Here is a 15,869-nt window from a genome sequence, read left to right as displayed (position 1 = left end):
GGGTAGATGGGGGATTATCTGTGTGTGCCCCGATTTTTTAAATTATTTTATCAATAAAACCATGTTTGTGTGTATGTATTAATTTGAAAACTTTTTGATAGTCGTAGAAAAAACGGCCGAACGAAATGATTCTTATAAACGTTGCCTCAACGATGAGAGATATATGATATTATTAGATATAGTAGGTTTTAAGCAACATCTAGGAATAATAATAATAAATTATATCAGAAGCACTACGACTACTATACACTCAGGCCGGCACTGCACACAATTTATGACTGCTGACTTCTATAATGTGAAGCACAACTAAGTTTTTCTAAATATCGACAGGGATTGAAAACATGACGAAATATCACAACGGTTTGTATTTGCAGATCATACATATTTTGTCTTTAAACTCTCTCTCGTCCCTTTTGTCTTTAGTCTTTAAACGCGCGATTTTACTATCAATTAATTAAATAAGAGTAGTAGACAATATATGATATTCTGAAAATTTAGAAGTTATTTCATGTTTGTCATCTGTCTTAGAGTTACTGCCATAACAAGATTCACAAGCGATTCCATGGTCCTCGAAACGCTTATAATAATTAAAAAAAGTCTTTTATCGGGCAAGTGGATATAAAACCATATTTTTACCTAGGGTTACCTTTTTTGATACATGTATTTTAAAAAAACACGTATTTTAGTATATATAACTATATAACAAAGCAAATTAAGAGTAGGGGACGCGTAAACTGTTTGCAATACGATAGGAGGGCGGAAAGACCAGACGAAACAACGATGCAAGTACCCCAGCATCCCTCCGCTCGTAATTGCGCAACCGACCCTTCAAAAGATAACTATTATGGTTTTAATATCACGAGATCGTGAGCCAAAGGGATGATTATAATTTAATTATGTTACTCCGTACTTGATTTGACTGAGTATTTCACATTTTACAAAATAACTGGATATACATATACTGAATATATGCCGATGAGATCAGAGCTAGTAAGTATAGATGGTCGTGAAGCAAGGACCAAAGAAGCCTATTATTTATTCCTTTTCGCTAACTATATATTAAAGTAAAACAACATGAGCTAATTAGCGAAAACTCCCTATTGCACTAAGACAAGCTGAGGTTAGAGTGGTGTGGGGGCCGCAAGTCGAAGTACGAGCGTTAGAAAATAGGCACGATCTTCAGTAGGTAATGAAGATTTCGAAGAAGAAGAAGAGACAACTCAGCAAACATAGAAATAGAAACCGCCTGAAATAATTAGTAGTACAGTAGGTATGCTGAATGTAACTAAAACTGTTTTTATTTAATTTTTTCTCTGACTTGAAGGCTCAGTGCGAAAATAGATTACTATTCCTTCAACTTAAATATTTTCTAAGTTATTTTAGACGTACGTTACCTCGCTCTGTTTGCCAAATAGAACTCGTAGTATTCTCGAAGGAGCCGACCATACTGGGATGAAAAGTTCAAATATTTAAGTGCTACAATTTTACAATAAATTGTTTTTAATTCCGTTTTTTTACCGTCCACGTTCCACGAAGGATCTAATATGGATTTCAAGCTAATACTTAAGATGTATAGTAAATGATTCATGATTTGATTTATAATGACAGGAACAAATTCATCGATAATATTATAACTAAATATTTATAACAAATCTCCAATGGTCATGATAAATCATAATATTATGAGTTGTTGATTATCCTAATGTACTATCATCCAAATTTTAATAAAAACTAACATCGGCAGCGCCATCAATTGGCAAAATAAGCAACAAGCACCAGCTATATGTATGTACATATAAAATATAAATGAATGAAAAATAAACATGTGTTTCATATCCAAACACAAACCTTGGATTAACTTTAAACTTTATAAGAGACGGGATTACTGCATATTTACATACAAAGTTGCATATTTACCCTATTCTCAGTGACCATTATTATTTTTTCGAAAGTTCTAGTGATGTTCGACTGATGATAAATTTACTATTAATTTTTACAGCCAAGGTAAATAAAAACTGTAAAATAAACTGTTTTATAAAAATAAGAAAAAATATAAATGTACAAGAATAATTAATTATATTTACCAAATCGATCTATACTATAGCACATAATAACTTGAAAGTAACATAAAATAAAATAAAATGTTTCTTTTGTTAATTGTTTTTTATTTTTTGTACTCTACCCTCTGATGGTATTTCTTTAACGTTGTTTCTCATTAGGGTTGCCTCGAAGAAATCGCTTGTAAGCGATAAGGCCGCCCTTTGCCTTATATCTTTTGTAACTGTTTATTTTTATTTTTTTTTGTTAATTGTGTTTTTGTATAAGGCAATAAAGGATAAATAAATAAAAAAATAAAATTCAGCTGCATTGTTGCTGCATCTCGCATTTGGATTTATTATATTTCCATACCAAACCCAATGAATCCCAATTTTAGTTCAGCCACTGTTACCGACGTAAATCGATAGAATCACTAATATCAAGCAGCCACCTGCCCATTTACCTACTGTTATGTAAAGAAAAGAGATCTCCACTATTAAAAAAAATCATTTGCCTATTAATAATCAGTACACTACCAAACTCAGTTATCACATAAATAGCGAAAAAACCGGCTGATAGCTTATTTTTACAAAAGCAAATAGTTATTGAATCTAATAATAGTTATTTTTATCTATCTATAAAGTTGACTTTGAATTAATTTTAAAATTTATTGAGATCAAGAATGAAAATCATTACAACTAACCAGTTTTAATCATCATTTATTTAAATTTATTAATTAAAATAAAATATTTACAATTTTCTTAATCTACATACAACCTAGTAATAATAAAAATTATTAAAAAGGACATAAAACAAATTTAAAAAGTTCGGTCCCTGTGGCAGTGTGCCTTTACCGCTGGCAGCATTTCCTCGCTGTACTGTGAAACTTATTCTTTGAGCCAGGAAAGCACCACTGCACCTTTGCCTGTGCACATGAACCCCACGGCCCAAGAGCCTTTATTCCTAAGAGAACAAAATCGAAGTTGGAGGAAAGAATATATTTCTTCTTCCCTTCCCTTTCTTCTTTCCCAGTTCCCATTTTCTATAACTTATTTTTAAGTTGCATTTTTTACGCATTCTTCACGCAAATGTATTTGGGATTCTAAATAAATTCTATATATAATAATAATTATTGCTCTTATTTTATTTCTTGGGACAATTTTATAATACATGTCGTTATATCGGTAAGAATATATATTTATATTCTTAATAGGGGGTTATCAATTCGATGTGTATTTTTTTAATTCTTAACAGTATTACTGTTAAGTTACTAATTAAATTAGCAACTGACGTAAAACCAAAGGTTTACAGTATTTGTGTGACGAGTAAGAATATTTTAATTATTCAAGCACCTCATTGTGTCAACTGATATTATTTAATAATTTTGGCAACTTAGTTAAATAATAATAAAAAATAATACCACTGAATTCCAGAAAACAAATTGAAGTAAACAAACTGTACAATTTTAAATTATGTTATATTTAGGATAATAAATATTTGTATATTATATACATATACTCCTGATACAGTCTAAAAAGAGGATTTACATTTATTTAATTATTATTATTATTATTATAGGATTATTCCAGATTGGCATTCCAAACTGTTATATTTCATTGTGTGATTCTCAGTGTGTCTATCGATGAGTTTAGACGAATGACACAATTTTTTCTAAAATGCATTGTTATGAAATAAAAGTACATCAGCCGCGAATGTGCAGGTAAAGGTTAAAACAAGTTTGCTTATAAAAAATAAAGCTGTGTGCCTAGTGTATGGCATTCGAGCGTCGTTGGCACTCCGACTCCATTCCAAACAAGACGAAGTTGAAAACTTTTATCTTTCGTCTCACTCACCAATTCCTGTCTCACCCGCACACATTGTACACTCTATCCAACCGGTGAGGGCCGCAGCGTGGCTTGGCTAGTGACTACATTCAATTCAGTCAACGCTCAGCCTTGTTACAACCGTTCCTAGAGTGTAACGTTCGCGTCATAATATTCCGCAAACACGCGCCAAAGTTTCTGGATTAAACAATGAAACAAAAATATATTATTAATAAGTGGATATAAACATCCGTGTGTTCTGCTATATTTCATTGTATCTTTATAAGTTCGTCAAAATATTTTCAAGTGAAAGCGTAAAACTTAAAGTGTGTGGCGTTGAAATTGCTTTAAGAAATTGTTGTTATTGTGTTTCAATATGGGAGCCTAGGATTTGTTGGATGAGAAGAAAAATTGATTAGAAAGTGACTTTGGCAACGAGATGGGGACCAACCGGTTGCTTTCACCGTATACTTTGGTGTTGATTTGTACAGGTAAGCGGAATAAATTGCCTACTTACTTTCTGACTCACCTTACTTCACCTCGCGCTCCGCGTTCCTCAGTATTAAGTCGGCCGTGTCCGCCTCATATCTATGTAGATTGATTTCTGCTTAAATATAGTTATTTTTTTTAAATATAAATATGTATATCTTGCTTTGTTAAAAATACATTTTAAGTTTGAAGTTTAAAGTGAAATATTTTGTATTTGAGGGTATCGCGTAATTCAAGATATTTTTTTACAATTAGGCATTGCATAATAGTTATGTATTTGGTCCGTTTTAATTAATTATGAGAATCTATGAAGAGAAATTAGTTAACAACTTAATTAAGTTTATATATAATTGTAATAAGATTTTAATGAATTAATAATTATCAATGGTTGCCTAATTGAAGTCCTTAAACTTAACATTAATGTAAAACTAACAACAAAAAATACATTGATTTACTTGTAATTTTGAATGTACTAAAGAGAGATCTTATGATTTTTTAAACGGTTACCCGCATATTCAGCGGCGTTATGATAATAATAAAAGAATACTTCTTCCGTTCTTTGTAAGGGTTTAGCTGATAAAAGTAATTTAACCATGAAAAGGCTCTATCATGCTTGTGCATTACACAAACAAAAGAATTGAGGAGTAAGTGTGCCGTGCCCGTATTTCTCTGGAAAACGCTTTTTCAAAGACCCGTTACACGATATACGAGCCAATTAGTTAAAGCTGTCCTTCGTGTCTTCCTCTTCGAAGTATAACAAAAAGTTTTGTCTTTGAATATCAACACACCTCAGTCATGCGACAAGAGATTTAAAATGAATCCTCAATTTAGCTCGCAGAAACCAAGTTTAAAAACTATTTCCAAATATGTTCTTCCAAACTTTCTTTCATTGTCTGTATTTACTATGTAGTTATTTTTTTTCTTCTCTGCACATTTACTGCTACTAGAGACTATTCTTGAACTTACTAATCGATAAAGTACATACATAAATGCGTGTATATATATATAAATAGAATATTGTAATTGAAAAAGCTAAAACATTGTACAAGCTCCCTTATAGTAAATATATCTAAAAATGGGTGATACTGTATATTTGTTTGTGACGTTTAGTTACATGAATTTAATTGATTTTTAACTATTATGATTAATTAAACACTAATTGCATAACGGTAATCAAAGATTCGTGATCTTCAAAATATATCTCTATGGATTTTATTTCACACGAACGAAGAAAACGTACGTGCAAAACGTGTTAAATCGCAAATTGTTACACAGTTAACTGTTGATGCACTCAAACCAGCTATCTAGGTCTTCACAGTAAGCTGCCAGTTACCTAGATACGATAAATGTTACGACACAATTTTTTTGTCAGTATGCTCATACCTGAGAGATGACCGTTACTGGAAATATCTAATTTACTAAGTCCATGCCGCCACAGCTTAATTTTATTATTTCTTTTGGAAAATTTACTAAATACTGTTGAACATTAAAACAATATTAGTTAATGCTGCACACATAATATATGTAAGCGTTAATGCGTAACAAATAAACTTACGCAATTTATGTGGTATTTTGCGGATGACTGTATATTTGTAAGTAAAAGTATTGATTATGAAATTTTTTATCCACACAGTCATAGTGAGTATTTCCACTTAAAAATCATTTGAGAGTTATAAAAACTATTCCTTAGATTTTCTCGATGGTATATTTGCTTTCTCTTTTCAAATTTGTAGTGTCAATTTCCCAATTTCTAATACACACTGCACTGAGTGTCCATAGGCGGCGTTCTTAAAAACACCCGTTGTCATGCCAATACATCGATCCTGACCCAACTCTGCTTATGGACTCGCCTGTCTTTCTTATACCGACAATGAATTATACATATTGTAGCCATAAAATGGGCAGAGGCTATGAGAACTTGGAGACTGATCTGACCAACCAGATGGACCGATCGAGTGAAAGACTCATCGTCCTCAAAACTGTACACTATTATAAGAGAGGTGGACAGAAACCGAAACTTTTTTTGGAAACAGGTTGTCCACTCCAGATGTTTCGAGCGTTGTGGTGCTCATCAAAGATAAGAACTACCGACTGAAGAGAGAGAGTGAGATCTTGATAGTTATAAATATTGGTCTATCCAAGCGACAATTTTAGTATTGCCCAAATTATGTTGCATTGATATACTTGAAAATCTATTTGAATACAAAATTGAAAAAAAAATTAAGTCATTGTAAGTTTTTTAATTAAAACTTTTATTTAGTAATGAATTAACACTTAACATGTAAATGAATATGTTCTCTATAGAAAAACAGATATTTCATATAAAACATCAGAGCATATTCAGAATCCGTAAGTCAGCAGAACATTACTTTTTAATTATGTTTTAAACAAAAGGTTGCGAGAAAATTTTAATTTAAAACTGCATTTTAATCTGCTCCATTGTCCCCATTTTCGAATGCACACTGTTACACTAACTTCCGTGGACGGCGACTAATATAATTCTTGAGATATGGCTTCAGGATGTATTGGCTAATGTACCACGCAAGTTCGTTCGCTAGGTCACATCTACTAATTACATAAAATTAATTACTAAAAAAATAACGATATAGATAGTTCTTGTCTATATATATAGTATAATTGTAATATTTTTATATTATCTATAATAGATAAATATGCACAGGACACATACACAAAGATCCAAACTTACATCCATCTATTATTCCATCTCATCCCCATTTACTTATTTGCGACTCCGCTTGTTAGAAAAAAAATATGAAAAGTTTTATTTTTAATGAGCAATACTTGACTATCTTTCAGGCTTTTCCGGCGTACTATTGATTTCGTACAAATCTCTTGATTGCAACTTGCAACGCACCAATAAACTAACGGTTTTCTTGTAAACGATGACAAATTATAGAAATACATGTTAATTCCACTGTTGATTGACAATCAATCTATCTATTCAGATAATATTTTTTTCTAACTTTGAAACTCAGTAATAATGAATAAAAGATAAGTTTAACTTGAAAATAAAATTGATGATATTCTGGTAAATAATAGTAAGTATGTTTTAGATTCAAGAGTCTTCTGTAGCACTAGTCCGTTAGCACCGACCCACTTCTTACGCTAGCCATTCGGGCACATGTTGCGCGCACTGATTTAACTGATTAAAAAATAGCCTCTACATTTTTTAAAGGCATAATTCGGTATAAGCGGATTTTAAAAAATACTCGTGTTTTAAGCGGCTAAATATTTTTCGCCACTAATAATAGATAAACTTCATGTCGGCGACCTGCGGAGTGTTCTCTGACCTAATTGAATTAATCAAGCATCCTGTTCGATTTTTGTTACTAATTCCAGCTTACGAATGTCATATACTGATATGACATTCGCAGTTTGTGGAATGTCTAAATTTTATGTAGTCGAACGAAGCCTTTAAGTTAAAAAATTAGACACCTATGTCAAAAATATTATACAGAGGTGAAGTATAAAATTTAAAAAATACTTTACATAAAATAATCAGCTAAAATTATAATAAAATAACCGAAAAACAAACAAATGTTCTCTGTAAGGTATTAATGTGGAAATTAAATGTCGTTAGCGGAGGCTGCTCGTCAGAATTAGGCACAAGAAATGTTGAAAGCGGGAAATCATGTTTATAACCAGTTTCGATGCAGGTGCGAGCTACATCGTACTTAAGAACTTGCACTTGATAACTATATTTTTTATTATCTGTGGTTATTATTTTTCAGGCGATCGAAATTCAACCGCTTTTAAAGCCGCTTTATTATATTAAGCATATAATAAAGCTGCTTTAAAAGAGACAGGTACACATGAAAGAAACAGCTATTCTATAGTCATTGATGTTTTAAAAATCGGTTTTATAAATTAAGATTAAAAATATAATAAGTATATATGTTAAATAACTAATAATGTAATTGTCATTTAATTAAGTCATCGCTTATTAAACAATTATTAATTGATGAATCATATATAATCATTAGTATTAAGTAATGTTATGTTAACGAATTCTATGATACTTTGAAGAATAATCGTTGCCCATCTTGATATGATCTTATTTTTTAATAAAAGTATGAAAACCTTAAAACCTTTTTTTAACTTTAATAACTTTTTATGCTTGTTCGATATTACTTAAATTAATTGAAGTTTATAAGCTGTGTTCGCGAATCCACGTCATTATAGGAGACAGGTACTTGTCTTGAGGATTAATTAAGCAAAACTAAAGATCTTTGTTCGCTAATTATAAGATTTATCCTACATAACTAAATAACATATATAATATTCATATAATCGTGACAAGATAGCACTCAAGTGATCACATAATATAGCAATAATCTAAAACCTTGTATTGCCAACGAGTCGATAGGTCGAACTAGTAGGTACGTATATAAAGCACGACAATACACCCACAGAAAGTCGTATTGTCGTGTAGTTAATATACTTATGTCTTTTTAATTGCATTTGAATGGTTCAATTGGGTCGTGTTCTCTTGGCGAGCACCATAAGTGAATACTCCAAGCTCTTGTTTCCATTTCAATACCACTGAAACAATCGTAACTACATACATCTTTATATGAATCAAATGCTTTTATTGATCAACACAATGGGTATTTTCACCGATATCTAACAATACAACTCACTTGTCTATGTGTAACTTTATTGAACAATTGTCAATCATCAATTTACTATTATTGGATTTGACACTTCATTGCTGTTGTTGGTATTGCGGTGTCTATATTTTTCAGAGAATTATGTCCATACATATTAGCCACTGCGTAGTGTTATTGCTGAATTGTCAGTGATTGAAAGGCATGGAGCGTCACACTTAGAGGTAAATGTACTCGAACAAGCTTAGATCCAAGACAATGGGCGGTTGCACGCCACAATTTAGTTAATACAATACACGTTTGTTCTCACCTTTTCGTTCCCACTATCACATTCGCACAACGTTTTCTCATTACTTACTTTTTGTAATGCTCTAGCGGTCTCGAGTTGTTTCAAATTTTACATATATATTACCTTATATATTTACCTGAAACACGGGCTTGGTAGTAGAATAGACCAGTGGTGATGATCGACATGAGAAAATTAGTTTGAATAATGTGGTCAGATTAAGAGAAAGCCCATAGATGTGTATGTAAGATAAATCTTTATACAGGAGTAGTGCAATGATTGGATCATAAAATTTAGGATCAGTTCACTGTAGTGTTGAAAATATTGTCTTGAATCAATACAATTCAGTCAAAACCTGCACTACGCGTTACGTGGCAGGTTGTGCTTTGTATTGAAAACAACTTTTAAATATGAGGTAAAACTAAGAAAACGGTAATATGAGTTCGATACAAATAAAAAAAACAGCGACTTAATGAGAGTTGTAAAGTCAGTGGGTATTATTAACTATTTACTACCTTCCAAATTAATTGAAATTAAATCCCAAAAATTGTTATTTCGGTTTAAGTTGTCACGCCTTGTTTGATTTGATTTAATATAAAGAAGTTATTTATTGATTCAAATAATATTGTTTATAAATATTGACGGAGAAATTGTGACTAATATGTGTTCCACCGTCACATAAATTTCTGTATTTAAAAAAATAAATCAAATTAAAATAAATGGATTTCATTTATTTATAATTAAGTTCCTATACCTTTTAAAGAAACGCTTTTTAAAAATTTAAGTAATACGACGTAATCCTTGATAACTTTTTTTATAATTGTATACTTAATCTGAAAATAATTTTTTCAAGTAAGCTGAAACTTTAATAATTATGTTCATTCATCCCGAAAAATGGTCAAAGAGAATCGACGAATCAATGCCATCTTTTAAATTGCCTACTATGTAGTATTGCCTGTTCCGAAATAAATAACATTAAAAGATATTTCCTGAATTAAAACATAATATATATAGAATTTAAAAAATATATTTCTAGTGGTAGTCGCAGAAGTTATTTCTTTGTAGGCCATTTAGACCAGTGTCGATAATTTTTGATACCAAAAAAAATTACAGTAGGATGAAACCCATTAGAAATGCAGGGGAATATGATCAAAATGAAAGGAAAAATAAATTACGGTCGATCCGAGTTCGGGAAGTGGGAGGGGGGTGACTTTTAAGGGGGAAAAATTGTTTATCTTGATTTCCGGCGAAACTACCAGTCCTATGGAAAAAAGTTAAATGGCAAATTTGTAGGTCATAAAAAGATCTACAACTTTGGTATTTACAATTTTTTCACATAACCTCAAAATTTAGGTGAAAAATTCAAAAAACCAAGTTTTTGGTTTTTTATTTATATCTTTTTTAAAAAGTTTTTTTTTCTACGAAATTTGGTGAAAACATACCTTATTATGTCCCAAATATACTGTAATTTATTTGATTAAAAATATTTATTTTTTCGCCTCATTTTAACTTAATATCAAAAAAGCACCCTAATTTTCAATCGAAAATTCTGACGTCAAAATTTCAGCTTTTTTCATAAAGTTTGGGGGCTTTTTGTTCGTTGAAATATCTACTTTCTGATGGTGTAAAAAAATATACATTACATTTAGGAAATATTATTAGAAAATGCAAAAAATTTAAAAAAACTCAAATTCGAAAATTTTCTTTTAATTATGTACAATTTTGAGGTATTTATTAAAATTTATACTTTAATTACTCAAAAAACGTAAGATTTCATGCTTCATTGATAAACGAAAAAATTGCAAATTAAAATATACTTCTATAATTAACAAACAAATAAGTTAATAAAGTTAATATTTAATAAGACATCTACCATATTTTGAAAAAGTTGTAGAATCTTCTGTAAATAATATTTGTAGATGCCTGTTTATTGCTGTTTTAAGATAATTTATATACCTGAGTGACCTTCGGTGAATTTTAGCCCAGTGTAAGTTATTTCATTGAGAAGTGGGGATGGACCTAGGAGGGTCTGGGCCTTACTGCTACCTGCTATTTCGTAGCAGCTGTAAAAACCGTTAGCCAGTATTCGAGATACAGAGTAGAGTACATCGTTTTTAAAAATACACCTGCAGGCTGAGTTACTCTAAGTGATTTGTGAGAAATTTACTTTATTCAAAGAAAAATTCAAAATTCACCGAAGGTCACTCAGGTATATAAATTATCTTAAAACAGCAATAAATAGGCATCTACAAATATTATTTACAGAAGATTCTACAACTTTTTCAAAATATTGTAGATGTCTTATTAAATATTAACTTTATTAACTTATTTCTTTGTTAATTATAGAAGTATATTTTAATTTGCAATTTTTTCGTTTATCAATGAAGCATGAAATCTTACGTTTTTTGAGTAATTAAAGTGTAAATTTTAATAAATACCTCAAAATTGTACATAATTAAAAGAAAATTTTCGAATTTGAGTTTTTTTAAATTTTTTGCATTTTCTAATAATATTTCCTATAGTAATGTATATTTTTTTTACACCATCAGAAAGTAGCTATTTCAACGAACAAAAAGCCCCCAAACTTTTTGAAAAAAGCTGAAATTTTGACGTCAGAATTTTCGATTGAAAATTAGGGTGCTTTTTTGATATTTGATGATTGAGTTAAAATGAGGCGAAAAAATAAATATTTTTAATCAAATAAATTACAGTATATTTGGGACATAATAAGGTAAGTTTTCACCAAATTTCGTAGAAAAAAAAAACTTTTTAAAAAAGATATAATTAAAAAACCAAAAACTTGGTTTTTTGAATTTTTCACCTAAATTTTGAGGTTATGTGAAAAAATTGTAAATACCAAAGTTGTAGATCTTTTTATGACCTACAAATTTGCCATTTAACTTTTTTCCATAGGACTGGTAGTTTCGCCGGAAATCAAGATAAAAAAAATTTCCCCCTTAAAAGTCACCCCCCTCCCACTTCCCGAACTCGGATCGACCGTAATTTATTTTTCCTTTCATTTTGATCATATTCCCCTGCATATCTAATGGGTTTCATCCTACTGTAATTTTTTTTCATTTTTTACTATTTTTGAAGGCTTCGGCACTGGTCTAATTTACTAAGTTATAATTGTTGAAATAACGACAATACAAAGAACATTCTATTATTTTCCTTGTCATTTAAATCTGTCCGATGTTATAAGATAACAGGAGGTTTATAGGAATGTATAAATGGAAAACTATTTAAACCCTCTCCCATTTGCTCATAGTCATATCGCTAGACAATTCGTCGTGAATGCAAATCAATAGTCTGCTATAGTGTATAAACGAAGTATAATGGAATATTACAAACATAAATAGATTTCGTATCTTGAGGCAAAATTAATTATATTGTAGAGTTACTTTTAAATAATAATGAATTATTAAATTCCATAAACCGAATCTGAATGAAAATGAATAAATAATGATCGTAAAAACACAATCCGTTTTAATTTTTCACAAAACATTTCAAATAACATGAAGTACGTGCCAATTTGGAAAAACATTGTTCTTTCCGCGTAAAAATGGTAACCATAGCAACGAACACGATACTATGCACATGTATTATAAAGATTATTTTTCGTGGCATTCTTTGTAAAATACGTGCATGCGGAATTGTAAAACAGTAAGACCAAAATCGAATGAAGGAATTTGAGGAACGATTTGATAAATACATCTGTATTTTTTAAATAAATTATAGTGTTGCTATTTTCTCAATATAATACATATAGTTCGTTTGTGATAATAGAGACAAGTAGGTATGTTTTCTTATCTGTAATTGGATTGGAATTCTAGGAAAAATTCTGTTTTCTTATTTGTAAGGATAATTGTTTAAATTATAGATTAAGAAATAGAGTTTTCGCAAAATTCACTTAGAATATAAACCTGTATTTTTATGTATAACAAATGAATATACCTCAACATTATAAATTTCATTTTGAATGTATTCTGTACTTATGTAGTAACAGAATAATAAGAGGACCTACTTACCAGTACGGGCTACGTACCTACGCCACGTAATAACATAGACAACGTTCAATGACATAGTGAACTAATAATTATGTGCTACTAGTTAATTCCTTTTTTTTTTAAATAAACACTGTGTTTATTGATGAAAACTGATTGTTTGACTTCAGCTTCAGGTGCCACTTTATTACTAAAGGTTGGGTGTTAACAAATTTCTGGGTATCTTGCGTGAGTCTAGCTCGGATATGATACCTGTCCACTCCGCGCTTCATCACGACTTCTTCCTTCTACCACCCCAGTATATTTCCCTTAATTTGTCCCATCATTTTTAGCTGCAACAAAAATGGGCTGCTCTAAAGGGGAACCGAGATATGCAACTTTTCGTATTTTAAGACCGTAACACCACATTCCAAAAGCTTCGGGCGTCTTTTGCCTCAAAGCCGTATTATTTTTTGCCCGGATGTAACTGAGTATGTTAAATGCAATTAAATTTACATGTATTAAAGAAAAGCTGTGTAAAAAGGCTTACTATAAAGTTAGCGATTATTTAGTTCATAATTGGGCCTGGGACGAGTGCTAGACAGGCTACTTCTAATTAATTTGCTAAATTCGTTAAAATAAGGGTTGTCTCATGTCTGATTATTTTATTATTTAAAAGAGTAACGAATGTTTTTTACTCCGGCTTTTTCTCTCGGCTTATACCCTCTGTCTTCTTTGCTGATGAGTAGGGATGCCTACAGGTTCAAATTTATTGACGTTGATTAAGTGATATCAGTCTATCTTATATTCCATAAAATACATATTTTTTAAAGAGTCAAACCCTCAATTGGACACCAATATGGGGACAACGCAGTATATACTTTTTTCAGTTTATGATAAGAAACTCGGGCCAATGAAATTTAAAATTTAATTTCTTGACTTTTTTTAATTTAGCGGCAATAGTTATTTTGGCAATATGTATATTATAACCTCCTCGTTGTATTACTAAAACCTAGCGGGATGATAATACATTTTACAATATTCGATGGAATAAATTATTCACAGTCGTGCAGCTGTCGGCTGAACACAAAAACGCACAGAAATAGTCTCGTGTCCTTAACTCGTGAAGTGTCTGATAAGTTAAAGATTTTTTGCTTGTTTTTTTAATGAGGAACTCGCGACATATGCATGGACTGGCATCGCAACATATGGCATCCTCTTCGTCGTCGTGAACATCCGGGGACTATATTTCCATTGCCTCCTACGCATTGATTTTTAACGTGCTTACTGAACGGTATAAATATTACCCAACGTAATGTCGTATAATTATTATCTACTTAACATATATTTGTAAACTACTTGTCGATTCTTAAAAACCTGACATATTTAAAATTGTGTATGTTTGGAGACGCAAAACGCCTGGTTGTTTAGTTAGTGCCAGGTTTTTTTTATATTAAATTATTGTTTTTATATGATACTATTGGAACCATAAAAAATGAAATTGTATAAATTATCATAAAGAATCCAGTAAGCTAATGGATAAAACAAGTATGTCTAAAGTTTATAAACTGGTAAACGGTAAACTAACCAGTTTGCCATGATAGAAGCGCTACAAAGCAAGAACTTATGACGAAGTTGTCTAGATACTGGCGTCAGATACTTAAATTCAATCTTTACATTATTATGATATTATAATGCACTTTGTGTAGCTAACAAAATCTGACGATATTAAAAGTTTTGAACACATATTCAGTTATTGTAGCGATTTTGGTTCTATAAAATTCCTGGAATATTTTGCAATACCCATGTCGAATGGCAGGTAGAATAAGGAAACTGCAATAAAACGTCCCTGCATCTATTATGCCCATTCAAAAATGATTTTTATATAATAGAGATAACCTGAGAGGCGAGTTGTAAGCTGTGTAGGACGGGATCCGCAGGTAAAAAGATCACGTTTCAATGTGGCTGCGCGTGAGCAAGCCGATCAAGCGTTATGTGAAGGAAAGAGATGTCAGATGGTTCGTAGACCGGCTTGCGGGGTGAGGGGGGAAGTGGCATAGCAGGTAAAGCAACGGGCTTTGTGGCAACTGCCATCTACAACCAAGTTAGCGCTTTGGCCGATTGTGGTTTTGCTTCAACGTACACAATAATATAAGTATATATGTATTGTAATTGCCTTATTTATTTATTTCATTATAAATAATCTAACATCTTACTTAATACATATTATTATACAAAATACTAATACAATACAGAAAGCCAAAACAGATTACATAGATTAACAAAACAAAAAACAGAAAACAAGCAAGCACATTAAAAGACATATACAAAGAAAGATACATTTCAAAAAAACAAAAGAATTGAAAAAAACAAAAGAGAAACTTATATTCCGATTGTTTGCACCCCAAGCTTTGTCTTTACTGAGATAGATAAACTCGATGATAATATTCTGTAAATGAAAACGAAAAACCATACACCAATAAGCGTAGTAAAATTAAACATCAGATTATTCTTAAGCGCTATTCTGCGTGACGAGTTGAGAGCGCGTTTTGTGCGTGTATTCAAGATGCAACATCAATTTATGTGCAGTCTGTTATTCCAAAATAGGTTGCAGACTGAATTA

General features: G+C 31.0%; 1 protein-coding gene across 1 annotated transcript in view; it reads left to right on the top strand.

The window, feature by feature from the left end:
* Positions 1 to 3,932: 3,932 nt before the first annotated feature.
* LOC111001126 (hemicentin-2) overlaps positions 3,933 to 15,869 on the top strand; it is a 39,293-nt gene continuing 27,356 nt past the window's right edge. Inside the window, exon 1 of the mRNA XM_022270842.2 lies at positions 3,933 to 4,351. Coding sequence (XP_022126534.2) covers positions 4,300 to 4,351 — 52 coding nt within the window. The 5' untranslated portion in view covers positions 3,933 to 4,299. The remainder of the gene's footprint in view (positions 4,352 to 15,869) is intronic.

This window comes from Pieris rapae, chromosome 9, assembly GCF_905147795.1.
Source record: "Pieris rapae chromosome 9, ilPieRapa1.1, whole genome shotgun sequence".
In the NCBI taxonomy this organism is placed as follows: Eukaryota; Metazoa; Arthropoda; class Insecta; order Lepidoptera; family Pieridae; genus Pieris; species Pieris rapae.
Note: the sequence above shows the minus strand (reverse complement) of the source record. Positions and strands in the feature narration are given on the sequence as shown.